The sequence below is a fragment of the Rissa tridactyla genome, chromosome 1 (assembly GCF_028500815.1).
Source record: "Rissa tridactyla isolate bRisTri1 chromosome 1, bRisTri1.patW.cur.20221130, whole genome shotgun sequence".
Taxonomy (NCBI): domain Eukaryota; kingdom Metazoa; phylum Chordata; class Aves; order Charadriiformes; family Laridae; genus Rissa; species Rissa tridactyla.
In genome coordinates this window covers 32,307,835-32,332,573 of record NC_071466.1, presented here as the reverse complement: position 1 = coordinate 32,332,573, position 24,739 = coordinate 32,307,835, and the positions used below count along the sequence as shown (strand labels likewise).

Below are 24,739 nucleotides of genomic sequence, written 5' to 3'. Positions count from 1 at the left end.
GATAACTGATCACATGTGAATAACAAGTGTTCATGATACCCTAGTTATCACAGGGGAAACACTTTCTGAAATTCTTATATCATGGAGTTAATTTATGTTGCTCAGTAAATCATAAGTGAATCATGCACTTCCTCCCAGAAGGAGTGTGTTTCAGTATTTTGGATTTTTTATTTTCTTTTGATGGTATATTAAACTACATAAAACAGGGGTAGAAGTAAAACTTTTGCTTTAGTCACCCTGTGAAGCGAGAGGGGAGAACTGTGAGAACTGATAGGAAAAGGGTTTATTGAAAGGGTGGATGGTTTGTCTTCACTAAGCAACTCTCTGTCCTGGCCCCTTACTAGTTGCTAGAATTCAGTAAGTAAAGATTTAAGATATTTGGTTTGGTTTGGTTTTGTTTTGTTTTGTTTTTTTTTTTAAAAAGGCAGTTCTGGAACCAACATTTTGTGTTGTGAGCTATGTAGTTAAAATGACCAGTCTGGTGATACAGGGCAGTGAACGTTTGGCAAAGTACAAGGGCTTGAGAAGAGTCTTAGTGAATTTAGGCAGCCCAATATTACACATAAATAAATAAAATATGTGCTTTGCTGGATTAGGGCCTAATCAAAGAATTGTCAAGTTGTTCAGACTTGTGCATATCAGCTCAGTCTGTTTATTTTTCCACATTTCCAATATTTTTGAAAAGTATTGCCCTGATATCAAACATGTGCAAGCCGCAAATTAACTTTCATACTGTATCTACAACTTAAAAGATTGTAAACGTATTGAAAGTGAAGTCCAAACCAGTCATGGCTTTCTTCCCCTTACTTTTTTTTTCTCAGAGATTGGCACTCAGAAATTCCACAAATACAGCCAAGAGAAGACACTGAAGTGGTTAAAGAAAAAGGTATTGGGTTTCTCTTTTGCTTTCAAAATTGCTTTATTTTTAAAATGAAAATGCTTATTAGCTTGTCCATATCTGCATTTGAGCCTTGTAGTGTCTTTCGGTTCAAGGTACGTGTCCTGTCCAAGAAGGACAGACGTCACAGTAAAGTTGCACTTGGGAATGAGATGGGGCATTAGCAAAATGACATGTTTGTTCCATTCCTCTTTCTGATGGGGCTGGCATGAAAGGGATTCATGGAGTGTGGGGAGAAAGAAGAAGCTGAAGTTCAGCTTATTTCTGTGTTGTGTAGGCTTTGCATAAGGTGAGGGGCTCGTCTTTTGTCCACTTCACAGATGGGCTAGACGAGAGCTTTTGCTGTTGCAACTGTTAAATTCTGCCGTGCTTTAAAGCTGGACAGAAATGCTTGGGTTTGTGCTACAAGTGGGTTTCCTTGTGAAGTTTTGGCAGTCTCCCAGAATGGTCCTGGTATGGTTACTGCTATCTTGATCCAATCATGCTGTTCAAGTGGTGTGTACAGTATTCAGAAAATAAACTAGTGTTATAGTTGAGCTTGATGTGGTCTGTGTTCTGGTATAAAGAAGATGAATCTAATTTTACACACACACGTGCCCCTACTATGATGCCACTTTGAAGAAAAAGTTCATCACGTGATACAAAGAAGCCTCGTCATTTAAATTAGTCAACCCAAGCACAAAATCTGGTCTACTTTCTGATGAGGCATGAGGATATCTGTTTTGCAATGAATACCTGCATATTTACATTTGAACAGGAACCTCTTTGTGGTGTTGAAAATATCTTCTTCTGCCAGTTACCTCTCTGTTAGATCCAGTATAGCAGTGCCCTATAAAGTCCTTAATCTTTGATTTCCATCAGGATTGCCTTTGCAATCCAGCTGAGCTCAGGCATTCTCTGTTCTCCAAGCAGGTGTATTTCTCACCTGTATAATCACAGTTGTTGCATCTGAGTAGCTCATCTTAGGGTGCTGCAAAGCTGGTGCTGTGTTGCCAAGGCAACATGTTCAAAGACATGCTAGTTTCTTTGGGTTTTTTGAGCTCATATGCTAGTCATTACAAATGTATATTAAATTTCACCACAGTCCATAACTTGAGTGTTTTATATGCTTGAAACAAAATTACAAGAGCTTTGTCACTGCATTAACATGTGCATAACAACACTGAGGCAGACATTTCATTCTGTGGTTTCCTATAGGTCAATCAAACAGTGAAAGCACTTAAAGGCAACGATATATCTGTAGGTGAAAGGGTACGTGCAGCTACATTTATCAGCGGTAAACAGATCACAGATACTAAAGAAGGTAAGAAAACTAAACATTGCAATGAATTCCATTTTTGTGAAATCTCATATGTGGAGATAGAACACATGATTAGAATCTAAAGTGTATTGAAATTGGCCTTCGCAGTAAATTTTCCTTGTGCAGAAAATTCCATATGTGTTGTGACTGTATGCCTGGACTTTTCTGAGTTCTTCGGTATCTTCATCAGATGACGTTGTAATTAACAGTAGGTCTCAGATGGGTTTCTTTTAGCTTCTCCTTAGTTCAAGGAGAAGATACTTTTCTCAGCAAAATATATGCTGAAGTGCTTTGCTGAACTGAGACTGGCTTGGACAATAGGATGCATGCTTATAAAATATGAGTATCCACCCAATAAGTGTCTCTGTATTAGAACAGACTTCTTCTTTATTATTATTTTTATTAGCATGCAAATGTTCTTCATAGAATTCTCCAAAAAGGGAAGGGATCTTAGGAAGTCATAGTCAGAAAGTAAAAGCTCCTAGTCCAAACATTACCGTCTGTGACAAATTTATAGAATACATAAGTGTATTCTATTCTTAATAAGGGCAAAAACTTTAATTATATGTGTATTAAATTGCCCTGAAATTGACAGCCCTGGTACCAAAAGGTCTGGAGTGATCCTCTTTGCTTCTAGTCCCCTTTTCCCTGGGGAGGGCAATGTCCTGAATATTACTGGGATATGAAGTTGTGTAGAGAAACCTGAAAATGTGGAATAAATTCTTTGAATGTTAATGAAAATTAAGAAAAGTTGAGAACAAGATGAACAAAAGCAAATTGTTTCTTATTACAAAGACATTCAGAAGTCTGCATGCCGTTGAAAAATAAGGAGAAACAAAGCAACTTGCTGACGAAGTGGAAAATGAGTTACCAAGTAATGATATCAAAGGAAACAACATAAATGAGATTTAAGAGGCAACTAGACAGTTTTATAGAACAGAGATTGTAAAATATGGTTTTTAAAAAGAGGCAAAGCTGCAAAAGTTGAAAGTGACTTTAACTTTACAGTAGCTTTTCATCCTTTTCCCTGCTCCTATTTTTTTCAAGAAAGGGAAAATTGTCCTGACAGCAACCATTTTGACTTATCTCTGAAATTTGTAATTAAATAGCTTATCTGCAGTGTTTTTTCCACCTTCCTCCCTACTTATAGTAACATAGATATAATAGTCCTTTAAAAAACCTTTTTTAGATTTAAAAGAGCACGATTGAAATAGGGAATACTGGGGGTTAAAAGTAGGTAAGTTTTGGAAGCAGTCCCACTGTATGTAGCAAGGTGAATGACAGGAAGTCAAATGGACCTTACTCAACACTTATTTTTAATAAGACTAATTTTCTTGTCTGATCCTTTCACTGCCATGACAGTGCAATTTATTTCTGTGGAGAACTGCTTTCATAGGGGTATTGTGAAATTTCAGTACCTTATAAATAGATGGGTGTATGTAGTTAGCATCTACAGATGTTGTAGGGCAAAAATCTGTGAGGATATAATGAGGGCAAATGGAGAAGGAGGGGAGGTTTAACATGTAAGACCTGAATATTTCATTCAGAAGACAAAGAAGGGAGGTGCACAAGTATTCCTGATGTTTGACAGGAGGTTAATAACAAAGCGGGGCTAGGGTGAGAACAGAGACTCCCTAGAAGGCAAACAGTGGTATTTTAAAATTGGTAAAGGAAGTCAGTGAAGATTGCTTCAAGGCAGAAATGCAAAGAGAATGGATTTTGTATTTAGTACAAAATCATAGCAGTTGGGTTGGACTCACCATTCAGTGTTATAATGCAAGCAGTGAAAGATGGGAATATTTTTCTTAAGCGATGAATTGGACATATTAAGTGCTGAGGTGAAATTGTCTTGGATTGGAATTATTTCTTGTTCTCTCCTGACCCTAAAGTGGGCTTAGGGAGTGACAAATCCTTGATGAATTTAGGCACTGGAGGAAGAAGTGCAGATAAGAGATACTAAGAATTTGATGTCAGTATAGTTGAAATGCACATGCTGGTGTCAGTTTCTTAATGCTTTCTGCTTCGATGCCAGTTTGCATTGGGCTTTATAGGTTAAGTTTTGGTGTTTTTTTTTAAAAAAAAAAAAAAAAAGAGGAGACTATCTCTGGTACAAAAGACAGTTCTTTACCACCCTGAAGCTAGTTTACCACATGCTTCTGAACTGTCTAAGTGTGCAGCCTTGTGAACAGATAAAGCTGACCTGTTGTAGCTGGAATTCAGAGGCGAGATTTTAGCTTATTGTCTGTCTGGCAAATACTTCCCGTTCATGGGTGCAGTTTCTCCCTAGCAGCCCCAATAACGGCAAGTTTAAAAGATTCAGCCCATGATCAGTAAGTGCTTGTGTAGAACGTGAACAGAAAAGATCTGGTTTAGGGCTTCATGTTATAAAAGGGTCACTTTTTTTTCCCCAGTCTCTCAGAACGATGTTTATAGCAGGAATGCCCTGTACTGAAAACAGCTTCTAGTAGTTCATATTTCCACAGATCATTATCCCGTCTTGCCAGTGATGTTTAGATAGGCCTTGGCATTTTCTGTAAAGTACTGAAATTAAGTACAAGACTTTGAAATAGACTCATTGTCTCATCTAATTGTTTTCAGTTGAAGCCAGAAAATGTACTTTAGTACTGAAGGCCTTGCCAAATAATTGTAAGATCCAGATGCTTTAAAATTAATGATTGCGTGTTCTGTTGAGTCAGCTTTTTACTTTTGCAGGTTTTTAAAATTTAATTTCTTTGGAAAAATACACGATATCTAGTATTCTCAGAAAGTGAACAGCTTTTGTAAAGTACATACAGCCGATATTAATAACATGTGCTGACAAAGTGAGTGTAGTAAGTCTTTACTTTTTAAATAAACCTACAAGTGTCATATAACATAAACTACTCAACACAGAGAACCATCACAGTGTATCCATTAGAAGTCTCTTACTATTAATTCAACCTTATGATTTATGGTAGCGCATGCAACATGGCTAAGGCAACGTGACTATATAATGAGAATATTCTTTTTCTTCTCCTTTCCACTCCGTGCCCTGTTTCTGAAGACTATGTACGGTATGCCCATGGGTTAATATCAGAATATATTCCTGAAGATCTGAGTAAGGACTTACTAAAATACTTAGGGTAAGTATTGTTCCTGCTAGCTGCTAGTTTTATATGGAATGCGTTAATGTCCTTGTGGCCATTTCTGTTGAATACTGCCATTTGTTTGTCAAGGTTGCAATGAATGACACAATGAGATTATATTTGCCACACTTTAAATTTGAGTATTTCAAATGTAGATTATGTCTTTCTGGTATTCCTATGATGCTAAGGACCCTGGGCTGGAGGAGAGATGTAATATAAAAGTCTGATACATCTGTTACCACAGTTGCATTATGAAACCGTGAGCAATGTATCCCATTTTAGAGCAAGGCAGGGAAGGAAATCCAAAGAGTTAAAGCAGTTTGTCCAGAATTGTCAAGCATAAGCAGCAGAGCCAGGAGTAGAATCCTCATCCCCAGTCCCCTTTTCTTTTCCCTATTCACTCAGTGCTGCTGGGGTTTGATTTCACATATCTAACCTGTGTTAGTTTACATTTAAATCTGGAAGATAAGCCATCATACTCATCCTGGTGTTCCCTGCCAGCGTCAGACTTTGCTTGGAGCATCACTGGGACCCTGCACCTGCCCCTCAGTTCAGTTCTTTTCAAAGGGTTCTGTTATGATGGACTTGAAGTCCCATAGCTTAACAGTTTCATTGAAGAGATATTATATGCTTTATAATATCGTCTTACAAATAGCCAAGGTTTTCAAAAGCAAGGTGGAGTTCTCCTGTTTTGTTGCCAGATCGAAGAACTTTTAAAAGAGACAATGTTTCTGTATGGTGCCTGGCTGTTTTACTTATCTAAGTCAGAAATACAGAGTCCATGAACTGCTTTTTTTGCAAACGCATGCCATGTGTGAGCAGCTGATAACCAAAGCAGCCTTTGTGGGGAAGGAATTAACAAGCTTTAAGTTGCACAATCCGGCTGCCTTAATTTATAACTTAAAATATTTTGTTCTACAGACTCCCAGAACTTAAAAGCCCAGCACCAGAGCCACCGCTGAAGGTAGGAGAACATTAAGATATTGACAGATACATTGTGTTGTAAGCTAATTTCTCCGAATTATAATTAAAACTAGGCTAGGCCAAGCACTGGGAACCAATACAAAAAGTAAGTTGGCCTTGAGAAAAGCCAGTCTGAAATAACGCAAGAAATTTACAGGGTACTTCATATTTTTCAATAAGAAATATTTTGGTTGGTGTTCCTGTTTGAAAAGGGGAGGGAAAGAGAGAGACATATTTTATGGTTTTGGTCAGCAGTGTTTTCATACGTATTTTGCTTATTTAGTTTTATTGAGGTTGATGAGACAATATGACCTCATAGGGTTTTTTTCATATGTAATTTATGAGGACCCTGAAGGGGACCTCCTGGGTCATGGATTCCCAGACAACCATGTTGGATAATCTCTTATACACTGACCATTCTTCACTGTAAGTCTCATTAGGATTTTTTATTTCCATTACTTCTCTTGGAAGACTGTTCTATAACCTCATTCCTCTGATGCTCGGAAACCTTCCTGTAAATTCCACCTTGAATTTATTCATGGCCAATTTATTCCCTTGCGCTTTTCTACTAACATTATTATTTTGGGGTTTTTTTAATTGAAGTGGCTCTTTTCCCTCCCTAACATTTGTTCTCTCAATGTGTAAAGGGAAAACATATATCCTTTCTGTTTTCATTTTGTGAAGCCAAAGTTGATTGTGTAAGATGGGTTCTCCATTCCCTCATCATTGCAGGAACATTTTTTTACACCTATTCCAAAATGAGTTCAATTGTTTCAAAGCAGGTGGCCAGAATCATATGTAATTATTCATGATGAAACCTTTACTGGTACAATGTGATGGTATTCTTCCCTTCTTGTCTTAAGTGGAAGTACTTTATCTCATTACATCTTAGAATCCCATTTACCTCTATTACAGTGTGATGTACCAGATAGTCATGCTCTGAACGGTTAGGACACACAGTTGTTTGTTTTTCTCCACTGCAGTTTTTAGTTGATCAGCATTCAGATTTACGAGAAATTCATGCAGTTAGCTGCTGTGTACATGACCTTGCACTTCTGTACATTTCATCTGTTTGTAATGTTTCCAGTCTTGAAAGTTCTCTGGCTTTTCCTTCCCAGTGTTAAAAGCTCTTTAGGTGTTCATACTGCTACTCAGTGGTGTACGTTCAGCAAATGTTAGCATGCTGTTATCTTTATTTAACAATGAATGAACATTTTGAATAGATATTGATCATGATGCTCCAGTAATCATCTCCATCCAATCCAATGATATCCCTTTCTGCATTATTTACCTTTGTTTCCCTTTTAGCCAATTTCTTACCTACCTTAAAATTCTTATGCAATCTTTGTTTTCTATGATTTCAGTTGCTTAAGCGGCACCATAAAAAGTCCTCTGGCAATGCTTCACATTTTCTGTCTGATAACACATTTTCTGTTATCTTTGAGAAAAAAAAGATAAGTCAGTAGGCGCTACCTATGTTTAGTTTTCGTTTACTCTGTATCTTTAACTATTCTTCCTTCTTTCACGTTTTCCTCCTTAAATATAGATGGGTGTTCGGCTATTCTGCAGCAATATGGTCCCTACCTGATAGAACAGTTGCCAGGTTTTGCCTCTGGGCTTGTGATTTCTGAGACAGTCTCCCAACAGTGTCAGCATACTGAGTTTTACTTCTATCTTGAATAGAGTGATTTCTAGTCTCTTTTCTGACCCTGTGTTTAACCTCTTCATCTTTATTGAAAACAATTTACTGAGGCAAAGGATTTATTCCATTTTGGGGCTACACATAGATTAGCTTTAATATCTATCCAATCCTTACTGTATAGCAGCTTCACTTTTTCTTTTTTGATTCCCTTTTTGCCTCTGTGGCTAAACAACCTTCTACTATTTGTTTTAATTTCCTTTCCAAGGTCTAACTCAGCTTGACTTTTTGGCAGTTCTCACTTTATCCCAGTATTACCTGACCCCTAAAACAAATTTTTTTTTTTTTTGGCAGTCTTTTTTTTCCCTGTTCATTGTAGAATTCTGCTTACTCCTAGTATCTTTATTTAGGTATGTGTGCATCTGTGTGAGCAAGGGGGAGCATTCATGTAGTTTAGTCTGAAAAGCTTTTTCCTTCAAGATTTTTCACCTTGTTTGAAGTAAAAGATCCAAAATCACTTCTTCCGTATTTTTCTTTTACATTCCAAGTGTCCTCCTCACACATCAAGTCCTTTTGCTTTGGCTTAGAGAAGTAAGGCATACGGTCTGCAAAGTTTGTCCCTCTAGAATCAAGAAGCCCACTTTTGATTGTCCTTTCCATTTAATTTAATTTAAACCGAGGCGCCCACCTCAGTCTACTGAAACTAGGTTACTTACGACACTGACCTTTCCTGCAACATCCCTGTTACTTACCGAAGCAAAGTCTAAAATAACCTCATTTCTGGCTGGTTCAGTGACTGTTCTTTTAAGCAGTATGTCAGCTAGCACATGGAGGAATAATTGGGCCCTACTGTTATTAATAGCATTTGTTCTCCAAAGTATATCCATGGATATAAGTTATTTCCATGTGGTTGGACAGTTGTTCTGGCTGCACAGTTACTTGGCCCTTTGATTCAGTTAAGAATTATCTTTATGCATTGTAAGAAATATTAAACACACATCAGGAGCCAACTGATATTCATTAGCCATATAAGCATGTTACAACAACTATATTAAACTACATGTGATGTACATTACATATTATGTACGAATAGCTTTTATACCATTGGGATAGTTCTGAGAATCTATTTTTAAAAATAGTTTTATTTCGGCAGTTTGGTTACAGAGGAAATGAGGCTTAGAACTGTTCAGCTGTTGGGCAGTGAAATCTTGCTGAGGATCTGATTAATTTCCAGAGCACTGACCAGGGTGTGTGTGATGTTTTTGTGTTTAAGTCCTAGCAACTTCAAAGATTAAAATGCTCCTATATTTCACAATCTCAGAGGAGCAAGGCAGGCTTGTGCACTGGAACCTCTAGTCTCCTTCAGACCATTTTTATTCACTTGCATTGACATTTCTTTTCATGAGGGCAAGGTGTATTGACAGACATAGTACAGGATTATTGCAAATAAAGAAGGGTCTAACATGTATTTCCTAACACATATTCCTATGTATCACATATTTAGAAATTATATTAAAATAAATTCTGAAGGGAGGAGAGATTTAGAAACTTCAGTGGTTAACAGAAAAGCTACGACAGATTCTCTCTCTTTTAGTACAAGAGTAAACTGGGTACAGTCTGGACTCTGTGATTTAATGATTAAATCAAAACTACGTATTCTTTGTATTAATTGTAAGCCGTTGATCTTGTGTTGTAATTGTCATACTGTCCAGTTTGTCAGCATAGGGAGTCTGGCCATTGGCAGATGATGACAGACATCTACAAAGAATATGTAGGCTCTGCTACAATTAAACAGCAAATGTTTTGCTGAAATGCAGACATCTTGTTAATAAGTTTTAAAAACTTGTTTATCAAATTCCAAAAAGAGGAGAATAGTAATTATTCATTAGATTGTCATTTGAAAATGTTATCACAGCACAGTAAACAGCCTCCTAGAGAGGCTGATCCAGATCCCATTGAAATCAAAAGAAAAGGCTGCTGTTGGATCTCGTTCTAAGAGCTGAGAAATCTAAGCTGCAGACCTGGCTTCTGTGCCAAAGAGAAGGGGGTGGGGGGGAGAGAGAGAGATCACAAGCACCATAAACAAAATGAATAAAACAGGATCTTAAAATGTGTGGTACCATCCAAGTTGCTTGCAAAATCACTCTCTTTGGCACAAAAACTAGGAAGGCCGCAGTTTAGATTTCACAGGATATTAAGGACAGGGTAGTAATATCAGATATATAATAATAATAAAAATACAGTGTTGTAAAATACTATATACTTTTTTTTCCCTTTTGGAAACATACCAGGAAGTTTTCACCTTTAAACTAAACACATGCTCACAGTTTATGGAAAGAAATATTCATTCTTACGGCCTGATCATGTGAAGTGCTGAGAACCATTCACTTACATTATTTCTGAAGTTAGAAGGCACCCAGCACACGCAGAATCAAGCTTCTTAACGTACTGTTGGATTCAAGCGATGAAGCAGTCAGCAGAACTATGTCAGTGTTTCACTGTTGCCAAACTGTAGAAACTAATTACTTCTAAAGCTTGTGCACAAACAGATAATAGACTAGATGACGATCCACTTGTGTTGGCAGATAGCAATTACACTGCAGTTGCTGCGCAGTTCCATGACACCATGGGGACCAGTCTGGTCTGCTCCGTAAAAGTTCTCTAAATAGACTCTGACACCAAAGTCACAATCATGGAAGTTAAAAGCAGGATTCAAGTGATTTCTAGAAGTCATTCTTCAGAAGGCTAGGAAGAAGAAAATGCTTCCCATGACACTGAATGATCTCTTCAAATACTGTAGACATGGTATATATTCCCATGTAAAGAAGACAATTACAAAGAGAAATCTTCCACTGTTACTGCAGATTCTTCAGTTGATTGCCAGTCCTATTTTGCTGCTATGGTTATGTTATAAAGCCAAAGCCTTAAACTTCGATGTGTGTACATCATAAAAGTGGTTGACAGAGCAACTTCCTCACTCTAATATTTCAGAAAAGGAAATTATCAGATGTCCCTGTGGAAGCAGAAGACGACTATACTAAGTTTAACACCAGCAATCCGAAACCCAAAAAGGTAAGCAAGCCTTGCATTCATTCATGTTTTACTAAAGCATAGATTAATATCCAACATTAGCACAAACTGACTATTTTTCTCTACCAAAACACACCAGAAAAACAAATACAAGATGGCAGATGTCTGTAGTTATATCTCCTTGAACTTTTCGTTCAAGTTTAATTTAATTTTCATAGTCTTAATGTCCCATTCTGAACTCTTCTCTACTGTTACTGTTTGACTGTATTTTATCAGTTAACCTCATAGACTTGGACACGTGTTAAGGTGCTCAGCTAATGTTTGCAAAGCTCTTTGAGATCTTTAGATGAGAAATCCTATGGCTTAGTGATAGCAGCTGTTAAATTTCAATTATTTGAAAAGGAGACAAAGATGGCAGCATTCACTTAAATTCCAAGGGATGCTAAGACAGTCTTTATTTTTACCTAGAAGTATTGCTTGTGCACTTACTTATGTCAGCTTAATGAAGTTAAATCAACACAGAGCTTGCTGATTGCCAGCTGCAATGCAAGTTTGGAGGCCAATTCAAATCTGTGTCCAGTGGTGCCTGCCACTGTACTATTCCTAGGAGAGCAACAGAGATGTGAAAAGAAATAGATTCTGTGTGTGCCAAAGTTGTGAGATTGCACTGGCTTATTTCTCTGAACACTAAAAGAGAATGAATCCTTCTCCAGTCCATTGGGAACTGAAAAGGCCCTCTGTGCTGGTCTTGTGACCTCCAGACTAATGCTGACTACTCTTTATCCCTTTGCAAAGAGAAGCAGCTGGTGACAGATGCATTCCTTCCTCCCCCCAAAACATGCAGAATTTTTTGTATTCAGGGCACATGCTAGTTTTGCGGTAAGAGGAGGATTGCCCCCTAAGTGAAGGTGATAAATAGTTTAAAATACGCATCTTTCCCTTTTTCCCCCATTATGTACCTATAGCTTTTGAACTGAGCCTAAAGATAGAAATAGACTGAGGAGAGATAATTCATTTTAGCATTAAATATGATATACTTCTGAAATAATGAAGCACATTGATGAGAGAATCTGGGAAAGAAAAGATAGCTCTTGGACTCTGTACAGTATACTACACTTTTTTAAATACCTTGGCAGTGTTTTTGTTTGTATAGTAACACAGACAATCATACTGTTGTTGCATATCTCCATCCTATCCATTACTTTCTAGCCGATCTCAAGTATTGTAATTGTGAAGTCCTGCAGACTGAGGAGTATCATAAATAAAGGTCAATGCAAAGTTTTCTTAATAGGGAAAACAGCTAGAGATTTAAAACATAACATTTTAAAATGTAAGAAAGAAAAGAGGTCAGCTCTATAAAACATGGCTCATAAAATGTGTTTTAGGTGTAAAAGTCTGGGAAGTTTTCCCAGTGGCCTCGAAGTGCTTTGCAAATGTTAGTTACCTTCTTCATTCTTAGTTCTTCCATCTATTTTCCCTTTATTTCACTGTGCATAGAGACTTTGATAATAAATCTGTGTGAATTATTCATCATCTGTAATGCAAGGTTGTAATTCAACCTGCTTGACAGCATAATCATGCGATTGAGTTGGAGGGTACAGTATGCATCTGTTACATTGCATGCATTATTCCTCTTAATGTACACTCAGGGATTATCCCAAAGTAAACGTTTGAGTTGGGATACCTCATTCTGCAGAAAGGAAAGATGTTTCATCTCCTTGTCCTTGTAATTGATTCACTGTCTTTGTCTGAGGTTAAGTAATTCGTGACAAGTATTTTTCTGTTTGAATAATCTCAAATTTGTTTAGTAAGGTTTTTCTCCTACAATTTAAAGCCTGCATAACATTATCTTTACTGCTGTGTACTAAAAAAGCAATTCAGCTTCTTGCTTGACTTCTGTATTTAGGAGTTTGTATCTTATACTCCCTTCCTATGGAGATGCTGCTTAACTTATTCTGTTTATCATTTCACTGACAGGCAAACAGCAAGATGTCTGCAGCACAGAAGGCTCTGGCCAAAGTTGATAAGAGTGGAATGAAATCCATTTCTATGTTCTTCAGCTCCAAACCTAAAGCATCAAAATAAAGACTTGTACTTGAACAATGGTTATTTTTATGTTAAGATAAAGATGTCTCCTGGTGTTATTTGTTAGTATAGTATCTGCAGGGCATGTTTGCGTATGTGGTGGAGGGTGATGAAGAGATCTGTGAGTGGGTGTGAGACAAAGCTATTATGCCTCAGTGGGGCGAGGCGGTACCGTGCAGATGTTCCAGCCTGGGTCAGGAAGGTAGCCGAGCTGCATTAGCATGGTCCTGTCAGCTGAGAAGCAAGGTTTAGCATAGTACCATACTGTACCGCTGCTTGTTCTAGAGCAAGCTCAGTCAGGGCCACCACAGAGTTTTCTCCATTGCACTCCATTCTGGGCTGGAAACATGCCCTCCTTTGAGGTTTTTAAGGAGAGGTTTTTTTGTTCGTAAGGAGCATTATTTTTTGAGACTTTCTGGAGATTTTTACCTGGTATAACAGCAGAGTAGGATGACATCGTTGGATTTTTATGTTGACCCAAATCTAATTGCTGATGTAAGCATTGCCGTTGGTGGCAATTTATAGAGGCAAAGATAGTGACTATATTGGGATTTTGGTTGTTTTGAATATGCTGGAAACAAATTGCAATAAATGTCAATGTGCATGTAATGCAATAAAGTGCTTTGTGTAACAAATTTGTGCTTGTTGTATTTGCTGTATGTTTCAAGAGTTAGATTAGGCTTCAGGACATTTCTTAAGGGGGTTTGGTATTTTCCTGTGTATAAATTTTAATCCTTAAAGAATTACAACATCACTTTGGGCTTACATGATAAATCTCTTAACACATAGCAATATAGGGGTATTTTTCTGTTCAATTCCAAGGTCAATAGGTCCTTACGAAAAAAAATTAGCGAAACATTTGTTTAAAGGCAAAACTGGGGCTTTTAAAGAAGCTTATTTTCAGCTGGATGCGTAATTCAAAAGCTTAAGTATGAGTGTCTTGGATAAGGTTTAGTTTTATGAAGTTTTGCACAAGGTAGTACTGTTACTTAAAACACACTACTCGCTCTTGGGTGTGTTCTTCCCTCATTACAGAGTATTGCTATATATTCAGAGGGATAGCTATCTGCTGTGTTGCAGTTTTCCTGATTCACAGAATTGAAAAAGAGATGGAGTCACTGCATAGGTGTATAGGTCTAGTTGTATAGGTTTGTGTAGGTCTAGCCAGTTCTGGACAACACTGACTCATAGTTTCATCCACCAGTTGTTGCGCTGAGCCATTACTGTGAATCAGCTGCAATGTGTGTTTTAGAAAGACACAATTTAATATACGCCATTCTTTGCTACTTCAGCTCAGTAGAGAATCTGCGAATCTACCTGTATCCCTTGATAAAGGGGAGTTTCAGAGAAACTAGGAGTTTCTTCATTTTTGGTAACTATGCCATTTTTCCACTTCAGACTTACTTGCTGCTGCTTACAACCCATGGATTACAGGGGTGTCTGTTAGGTTATAGAGCTCTGTGGCATTCTCTTCCAACCAGAAATGAATGAGAAGCCTTGCTCTGTGTTGCAGTTGTCATTGTAGTTGTAGTTTTTTTGCAATTTGTAGTTTTGCAATTGTTGTTGGGGTTTGTGTGCCTTTCAGACCAGTGGTTTTTTCAAAGTGTCAGGCATAGTTTGTAAATGGGGAAGTCAGTATGGTTGGAATTCCACATAGAGGAAAATATTCTGAAATATATGGAATTATTATCCCTAATTACAGAGATATTAATTTAACAAATGTGAATGGCCTCCCAATAGCGTGCAGTTAATGTTCCCCTGTTCTAAAAATGTTTGTCTGAAGCGGATTATCTGAAAATCAGCCCATAGTACCAGTGTTTGAATGTAGGTTGAGAAGTGTGTGATTGAGATGAAGAGACTTCATTGATTTTTTCAGTTAGAATCTATTATCCCAGGCCATTTGGTGCTTTAATAAAATTCCAGTAATGAATGTCAACTTTCTGAGACAGTATAAGGAGGTGGGGAGCAATAGGGGACACAGGAAAAAACCCAGTAATTGCTACGTGGAGAAATTCCTGTTATACCGCACTGCCTTGTTGTTCAGCTGTCTTTGGCAGAATTTCACCAGCCCTATCAGTAAACTTTCCTTTTCTGACATCAACTATCAGACAAGTTTAAAAATTAATAGTAGGTGTCAATGTACGTGACAATTTCTATGGGCACCACCTTTAGAATTGCCGTCTTGGTTTTTTCCTACCTTACTTGTCTGGGCTGTAAAGGAAGACCAGCCCTGTAGCAGCACCAGTTGGTTTATCCAATGGGTCCTTGCTATGGTGGTTGGACAGTTGGTTGGTTGGACTCGATGATCTGAAAGATCTCTTCCATGCGAGACAATTCTACAATTCTATGATTGGAAAGAGCTAGCATTTGGTGAGCCCAGAATGAGCAATTGCAGTCATGAAGTGAAGGGTTAGATTTTGAAAAATATTCAGCCTAGCCCAGCAGTTTGACAGGCAAAGACAACTCCCAGCTTCATATCAGTAGGAGAAGGGATGCACCAATGATGGCAACTTTTGAAAACCACCACTCAAAGTGCAGGATAATGTTATGGAAAAAAGAAAGAACAGGCACGTACTATCATGTCAATGGAGAAGTTTTGTGCAGTCAGCACCATCTTGGGGAGTATTTTGGTAAATAAGAGGAAAGGAATTGTGTATCTGTTAATGTTAATTCCAAGAAGATGTGAGGGCAGACAAGCGTGGGATGGATATTTGAGTGGAAAACCAAGAGTGGGAGAGGGTTACATTAGAAACAGGAACTGTGGGGTAGGACAGATGCATGGCAGAAGCTCTTCTTCTGGATATTTACATCTGTTAGTTTTAGGGCTGTGGTTTTTAGTAGTTCAAAAGTTTTGTGAAATAAATTTTGGAAATGCGTCTTTTCATCGACTGAACAGTTCAAGAACCTTTTTTCTAAGAAAACGTCCCAGTTTCTCTGGTCAGAATTTAGGACAGGAGGAGGACAATTCTGATCAAGATGGGAGGCCTTTGTGCTGACTTCTGGTCTGGGATACTGACTTTTTTTTTTTCCTTCTCTGTACATGATTTTCACATCTGCCACTGCGCTCAAGGACTAAGTCTAGAGTTCTTCCTCTGTGCATAGATGCGGTGTGCTTTTGTGTGTCGCATCTCGACTTCATCTGTTAGCTATGCCGTAACTTACAACAATAGTAATTTTATTAGTGACTGGGCTTTTGCTTGAGCAGGAATTGGTGCATGACAAAAAAAAATAAGCCATTTCCAAAAGCCATTAGAGCTTTCACGTGAAAACAAAAACTCTTTTCCCTTTAGGAAAGAATGAAATACATTTAGTAACTTTGAAACTTCCTCAACATGTAGCTGTAAGAAGTTATGAAGAGCATGTGGTGCCAAATACATAAAACAATATTTCCTACCACAACGAGGATTTAAATATAGTTACTATGCCTGGCCAGCAGTAGCAGTAGGTCATTATGAAGTGCTGCTTTGCTATTTCTTCCTTGGTTAGCTTAGTATGAAACAATATGCCAGCACCGTTGTAGAAATGTGGTCTTACTTTACTTCTTTTTGGCATTAACATGCCATCTCTACATGTTCATGTAAATATCTGACAAGTTGTGATGCATTTATAGTTGTTGTTTTGGGATTAAGCAGCTCTTACGTTTCCCCTTTTTTAGACTTCACATTGCAAACGGATTGACAGCAGTGGGCACGGAAAACTTAATATGGAAATACCAGCACTGACTTAGGGATGTGTAAGGGTTGGACTTGCACATCATTTTCAGTCTTAAGTAATAAACTTAGTTCTATTTGTAGAAGTGACAATTGGTGATTTGAATATTTGCAGTGGAAAAGGCATAGTTGGCAGGATTTGCATTCAGATCTGAAATTTTTAGAAGAGTTTAGTGATGCTTGTTTTCAGGTGTTGACTTGCATCTGATGATGCTTTTTAGAGGGGAAACTAAATGTATGGATGCTTATTTGAATAGATTACTGTTTATGACTTGGGTTTTCTCTTTCCTTTTCAGATGCCTGCGCAAAGACGTGCAAAAAAGAAATGAAAGGAGCATAAGGAGACTTGCTAATATTATTTTAACTTGCCATAATCTCAAAGCAGCTTTTAAAGGCTTTTTTTACGCACTTTCTGAAAATAAATGCTTGAAGTTAGACATGCCCTGTTCCAAGAAAAAGCAAATCTCAGCAGATTAACATTGTTAAATATGCGGTGTGTTAAACATACACTGCTTCAAATTTTATAGCTTATACACTATTGGTCTATCGGGCCCTTCCAGGAAAGCACTTACGAGCATGCCTAATGTTAAGCACATGAGCAGTGATCTTAAAGTCAGCAGTGGTGTTCGTGTGGATAAGTGCTTTGCTGGATCAGCGCCTAAAGTCCTGTTAGGTGCTGAGCATCCTGATCCATATCCAGCAAAGCACTTAAGTCCATGCTTATCTTGAAGTGGAAGAGCCAGTCTTAACTAATATTTGTGCATTAGTGTTCACCATAAAATCTCTCTTGGCACAATGACTCACATGCTTAAAATTAAGCACCTGCCTAAGTATTTTGCAAGGTCAGACCAACAGCATCCTTGAGCAAGTCTTAAATAATTACTTGATTTTGTATGAACTTTCCTTTTTTGTACTCGTTTTTTAACAGTATATGATTTTAGTGGCCATAATTACAAGTTTTAGAAGGTGCATAGCAGAATATGTTGTCTGCAATTTTCTCCTTTCTTCTTCAAAATCTAGCCAAATTCAGCAAGATGGCCTTTTTGGACTTGGAGTCCGATGTTCAGACTTAGAATCATCCAAAATGAAAAAAAAAAGTTAACTCTATTTTTTAATACATTTACATTTTTGGAAATTATCTCACTGAGTGTGATTTAAATGGTTTTGCCCAACCCTGACCTTTTACCCAGAAGATGTCACCTGGCTCTGGTTGTGTGGACGGTTTGACTCTTGAAGTCCTAAAGCTTGAGGTAGGATGTGTGTTCAGAAGGGCAGATGGAGAAGTTGTATTGTGAGTTTACTTCTTTTTTTTTTTTTCTAAGGGGTTGAAGCCTTAGAAACATGTATGAAATAACATGTACATTTTGTGTTGAGAACTAAACCAAACCTATTGAATCCTCCAAGTAATAAAAAAAGACCTAATTATTTATTATTTTTTTTAGTCATGTAAAAGACACTTTATGTGGAGTGAACTTCAATGATGATGTCAACTTGAGTCTACGTAAAACACACAAAAGATGGATGCTAATGAGGTCCTGATCTGTGTCCGATGCAGTGTCATGTTTTTAACTGAAATACGTGTTTATCAAATTCCCATTAATATCTAACTCTTCGCTACAAAAGTTTTAAAAAGTTTTAATTGGCAAGATATTGAACATAATGAATGTGTACTTCTGTAATTTTTAACTATGACCCCAGTTCATAGACACCTACAGCAAATGGCTAAAATGTGTGTGAAGCTCAAATGTATTTGAAGCATTCTAGGTAAGAAGTTCAAAGATATTTTGCTTCCGCTCTGGCAAATTCAAATCAAACGAGAACTCCAAGAGGAGTTTCTTAGGACAGTGCTGAAAACTAAGTTCCAAGACAAAGAGTCAATAGCTTCTTCAGCTTTCTTTTCAACTGATTTTTATCAGCTCTTGTTTCAGAATATGAAAAACCTGAACTGTTAATCATTTAGAAATCATGTATGAAAGGAAATGAATGCTTATTTTAGAAGTTCTTTTTGTTACTTTTACGTGTATCTGGTTAAGCGATGTGCACTGTCCCTTTTCAAGGAACAAAAATTGTTTTAACATAGTTTTCTAGACAGTACTGCAAAAATATTATGTGGGTCCAAGATGAAATTTCTATTTTTCTATCTTATATTAAAAAAAAATGCTTGATGTATGAATAAGATTATATATTTCAGTAAAGTGTTTTTTGTATGATTTTATTTTTGATTCATGTACAAGAAAGAAATAAATACCTTTGGAATAATTTCTTGATTATTACTTCATTAATTTCAGAGAGAAATGCAAAGAGCATGCAGTGCAGTCGGACTACTAATACTGCTAGCCTCCACGAGCTCGTCGGTAATCCTTAGACTGAGTGGAAGGAAATGATGAATCCTGAGATAGATGCGAATCTAAAAGTTCATTAAGACAGATTCAGCGAAGCAATTAGGCTCATCCTCGAAGACCTTACTGTACAGATGTTCTAGTGAAAACCCATTTCTGGGTATGCAAAGTTGTTGGCCTAAGTACTCCGGCCAGTTTGATTTTCCTGAACGTGGTGGTGAATTTCTGAGTGATGGTGGGATGAGGAGAGTCGCGGTAAAGAGAGTGACGTGACGTTCATGTCATTTCTTACATGGCTTTCTTTGCCGTCACATATGTAGTATATAGGTGCTCCATCACAGGCTTACACACAACTGACAGGCAGTTCTTCTTGACGTTTTTTGTAGCAGGCAGTTAATCAAACTCAAGGGAAAAGCTGTTCCTCTGCTAAAGCATTATCCTGGTATCACCATGATGCTGTGCTAAGTGCTGACATGAGGCTTCAAGGCTGTTAGGAGAGTTACTGCCATTTCATTTGTAAAATCCAAAGAATAAGGGTCAATACAAAGGTGGTGGGGTTTCTGTTTGGTGGTCAGGTTGGTTTATTGGTATTAATGAGAACCAAGCAAGGAAAGCAGTAAGATTTTTACCATGTCATAAACGCATCACTCACCAGCGCATATCTGTAGGAACAGAATTACCACTGCTAAAGACAGAACGCTAAGGCAGCTTCTATTTAAATATGAAATAGCATTTACACTGCTTAGCTCAATAAAGTCAACTCGCAAAGTAACGCAGGGACTAAAGAAAATGGCACATCGCTTTACGTCTTTAAAGAATTGCCATTGCTCAGGTGTCTAAGCTGAGCTCTCCCGTACCCTCTGTGTGCAGAAATGTTGTGTCTCTCAGGCTCTGTCACGTTGCAAACTGCCCTAATTTTTCCAAAGCTCCCTTTTAAAGTGCATTTGGTATGCTGAGATAGTTGCAAAGCAAGCCACGTTATCACAGGTAAAGCAATGCCCCAGTGCAGCTCATCAGTTTTAAAAAAAGGGAAGCTAATAGAAAAGTGACAAGCTGTGCTTTAAAATCTGGCTTCTCATTTGGGGTTCTGTTCATTCTTGTGTTCACCCTTTGTCTTTTCACTCTGAGGGCCTGATTCTTTTTCAAAAGTTCTTGTTCAAAAGATGCTACCTTGATACAGCTCCACCTCCCCTTGATTTCAGGCCAACCAAGCAAACTGTTTCAGAACAGGCACCCACGTTCATGAAGGCACCAAAATCAAAGCTTTCTGCAGCCCTACAGATGAGCGAAGCTGGTCCTGGTTGGGAATGGAACCACCAGCTGCTTCCTCTCGAATTCCCTGTGCAGCTGGCATTGCTAGAGGTCCTTCATAAACAGTTCAAACTTGATTTAGTAGGAATGAAAGTAAAAAAACAATAGCTGGTATGCTTTCTGAGCTTGTAGTCAGTCCTACATCGGAGAAACTCAGCAGAATGGTTACAAGGGTTGGTAGCTAGAGATTACTGAAGTTTCCTTGAAGCAAGTCATCAAGGAGTCATTCCACCTCATTTTAACCACATAGAATCATAGAATGTGTTGGGTTGGAAGGGACCCTTAAAGGTCATCTAGTCCAACCCCCCTGCAGTAAGCAGGGACTTCTTCAACTAGACCAGGTTGCCCAGAGCCTCATCAAGCCTGGCCTTGAATGTCTCCAGGGGTGGGGCCTCCACCACCTCTCTGGGCAACCTGTGCCAGTGCCTCACCACCCTCATTGTAAAGAACTTCTTCCTAATGTCTGATCTAAACCTGCCCTGCTCTAGTTTAAAACCATTGCCCCTCATCCTATCATTACATGCCCTTGCAAACAGCCCCTCCCCAGCTTTCTTGTAGGCCCCCTTTAGGTACTGGAAGGGCGCTATAAGGTCTCCCTGGAGCCTTCTCTTCTCCAGGCTGAACAACCCCAACTCTCTCAGCCTGTCCTCACAGGAGAGGTGCTCCAGCCCTCAGATCATCTTCATGGCCCTCCTCTGGACCCTCTCCAACAGGTCCATGTCCTTTTTGTGCTGAGAGCTCCAGAGCTGGATGCAGTACTCCAGGTGAGGTCTCACGAGAGCGGAGTGGAGGGGGAGAATCACCTCTCTGGATCTGCTGGCCACGGTTCTTTTGATGCAACCCAGGACGCGATTGGCCTTCTGGGCTGCAAGTGCCAGAAAGTTAGGTCTCTAGGCAGCTCTATACAGCTTCTCTGGCATTAACAGAGAGCATCCTGAAAAGGTAACTTTTGTACTCCAGGAAGAATCGTCCACTGGAGCTGTGGCTTTCTCTCATGCAGCCTGGATGCTGTGTGTGCCTGCACACGAGGTTTGTGGGTGGCTGTCCTCAGCGTGACTGTAGTGCCCTCAAGAATTGGAGGCAGTCCTGTGCTTGGGGAATTGAATTTAGCCTCCAGGCTAGACAGGATAGGTCGGGCTCTCAGGATCTCTTTAGCTTCCCAGTGAGTATTGTTTCTGTCTCTCTTCTCTCTCCTCATTTTATAAGTACATAAAAACTTGATTTTTAACCTGTTCTGTTGGGAGGGGAAACCTCCCCTCTCCACCTTACAGATTATATTCTGCAGTGTTACTATATTGTTTTCCTGAAACCCACCAAAACAATCATTGAAATTTCGTCCCATTTCTCCTCCCTCCCCACCCCCCAGCCCACCCCAATTGCTGTTCTATGTTTGAGGGGGGAAAATTTGTTTGTAATAATTTTGCAGTCCGCTCTCTGGTGCCTAATACATTCCCTTCAGCCCACAAGGAAGCACTGAGGAATTGGCCTGGACTATCTGCTTTATCTGCAAGCAATGAAGGTAGGTAAGTTGATCTGGGCCTCTCACCCGTCCCCCCCCCCCTTTCCAGATGTACTCTTGTGACTGATTTTAAGGAGTTTTAGCCCCTTAATTTCCAGTTATTGTTTCTCAGCTGTTAACTGCCCCCTGCCCCTCTGGCTGCGATGCTGTGACTTATTGTGCGAGGCACATGCAGCCTTTCAGGGTGAATTAAAACAGCAACTGACAGCCAGAGGGTCGTAACTGTTTAAGCTGTTAAGGCTCAACTAACAAGAGCGTATCCAAGTGGACTTCAGCTCTCTGTCCCTCAGCCTTCAATCTATAAACTGTGAATTATGTCTCCCTACCTCGTCACAGTAAACTGCGACAGTTACTAGCTCACAGGATTACAGTTTAAATAAAAATACGTTTTAAACTGAATCCGGTGAACTCGACCTGAACTTCTTTGAATTCCCATGTGCCTACCGCAAGCAGGAATACCTCTTTGGAGACCGGAGCTACACAGAGACGCTGATTTGCTCTGATTTCAGGAAAAGCAATGTGAGATTACCGCTTGGTCCGTAACACCGTGTGAGGCAGACAACCTGCTGCAGACTAACTGGGCCCTGACCCAGGTTCCCAAATCTTGATGGAGGCAAGTTCTTCTCTAGGCCCGCATCATGAGTTGTTCATTTAGGCTGGGCTCTGGGGAATAGAAGCTTTGTGGAGGATTTAATGCTGCCATTTGTTCCCACAGACAAAAGCCCCTACAGTTTTTGTGCTGCTTTAGCCTGATTTTGCCCTTAGTAAGCACAAATTGTAACTTCTGGCCTCTTTGAAGTCTGGATATACCATAAGCCTAGGAAAAAAACATGTTCATGGGGTTTTAGCAGGATAGTTGCTCCCGGGATAACTTATTGAATGACAGGTTATTTGGGCATCTTGTAAGATCTGTGAAGGCAGGGAGAGATTCCCCATGTACACTCCTCCCGGACAGGACTGGATTTTAACCTTTACAAGTGCTCCACAGCCAGCACAGGAACAAGCACATGCTCTGCTCCAGCTCTCAGCAGCTGGAGCAGTGGCAGAACTGGAGTGAGATAGAGATGAGGAAATAAGTTTGAATGTAGTGGGGAAATCTAGCAGAGATAGAGACATGATCATCCCACTCTGCCCAGCGTTTGTCAGGATGCACCCGGGGAACTGTGTCCATTTCTGGTCCCCACAACTCAAGAAGGAGGTGGACAGACTGGAGAGGGTCCAAAGGAGTGCCACAAAGATGATCAAAGGGCTGGAGAACCTGCCCTTTGAGGAAAGACTGAAGGAGTTATGTCTTTTCTCCCTGGAGAAGAGAAGGCTCAGGAGGGGCCTCATCACAGTATTCCAGTAGTTAAAGGCCAGCTACAAAGAGAAATGAGGCTCTCTCTTCATGAGGAGTCACATGGAGAAGACAAGGGGCAACAGGAATAAGTTGCAATGGCAAAGGCTTAATCTCAACAAAAGAAAGAGATTTTTTTACAGTAGGAACAATCCTTCACTTGAACAACCTCTCCAGGGATGTGGAAGAGTTCTCATCACTGGAGGTTTTCAAGATGCAATTGGACAGGGTGCTAGACAATCTCATCTAGGCTCCCTTTCCCACAAAAGGTTGGACCAGGTGATCTTTTGAGGTGCCTTCCAACCTGGGCTGCTCTATGATTCTATGAAATCTGTAACGAATGTGCATGCCACAGAACTGCAGCGAGTATGCTATGTCCTTTTTTTCCCAGACAGTTGGTTAGAGAGTGCAGCTTTGGCGGAGGGGAGACCTTCAGGCAGGATTGTCTGCTGTGTTTTCTATTTCCAAGGCAAGTTGTCCCTGTGTGCATACATCAGGCTTGAAGAGATTGACATTTCCCTTCCAGGGCTACCTCTTAGTGTCCAGCAGCACGGGCCAAATGATCTCCTACAGGGGATCAGAACTTTTTTTTTTTTCTTGAGCTTATGGGTGAAAAAAGTCTCAAGATGGGAAACAAAGGAGCAGAGGTAGGAAGGGCAGAGAGAAGAGAGGGAGCTTGGACAGCACTGGGGAGCAAAGAGGATCGTGGTTCAGCGCTTTTCCATCCTCTCATTTTGTCTGGGAGTTGTGCAGTAAGTGTTCTTCTTTACTTGTGCCAGTGGTATGTGAAAACCACTAGGTTGCAGGCAACTACTAAAAGGCAGTAAGTCATTAGAATGGACATGCTGCTCCATGGCGGCAAGAAGAAAATGTTACTGGATCTTTTTAAGAGAAAACCACCACAGAAATGCGTTTGCCAGTAGCACTTACAAGGATCAGAGAGATTCTGGGTCCAGAGTTTTCCAGGGCTTTTTTCAGCAGTTCTTTATAGAAGACTGTTTATTTTTACAGTATACAAAAAAGTCCTACTTGGCTTTGAAGACCACTGGGAGATGAGGTATCTGTCCCAGAGGACTTGCAGAATAACTACAAACAGTGACATTCTCAGATGTCCTCATGCTTGTGTCCATGTGTTCTGCTCTATGTGTGTGTATTTTCAACCCTGCCAAAGTGTAACCACACAAATCCTACCAAGCAGAATGGGAGTTGTGTAGCTTAATTCTGTCCTGGGGTTTGGAAGCACTGAGTTTAAATGAACACTGTGTATTAACATTCTTATGTTTATAGGTTGGCAGAGTCTAAGCCGTTATGCTTACAATACCTAGTCTCCATGAGTGAAGGGAAGGACTTGAGGAGGAACTGATAGCTCCAGTGGGTCAACACCTGTTTGCACACCTGGTGTTAATGGGAATCGGGCATTTGTGACCATGGGACTCTGAGAATTGAGCCCTGATAGGGAGAGATAGGATCCACCTGAAAAAGCA

The 24,739-nt window shown here is 39.4% G+C and overlaps 1 protein-coding gene across 5 annotated transcripts in view; it reads left to right on the top strand.

The window, feature by feature from the left end:
- The window catches only part of RNASEH2B (ribonuclease H2 subunit B), a 44,518-nt gene extending 25,509 nt beyond the window's left edge, over nucleotides 1-19,009 (top strand). For 2 of the 5 annotated variants that reach the window (XM_054213362.1, XM_054213350.1), the window contains exons 6-11: nucleotides 822-886; nucleotides 2,096-2,201; nucleotides 5,242-5,320; nucleotides 6,245-6,287; nucleotides 10,917-10,997; nucleotides 12,933-13,082. In XM_054213362.1, coding sequence (XP_054069337.1) covers nucleotides 822-886; nucleotides 2,096-2,201; nucleotides 5,242-5,320; nucleotides 6,245-6,287; nucleotides 10,917-10,997; nucleotides 12,933-13,040 — 482 coding nt within the window. In that variant the 3' untranslated portion in view covers nucleotides 13,041-13,082. The other 3 variants (XM_054213357.1, XM_054213380.1, XM_054213372.1) reach the window with 3 other exon arrangements.
- The last annotated feature ends 5,730 nt before the right edge of the window (nucleotides 19,010-24,739 follow it).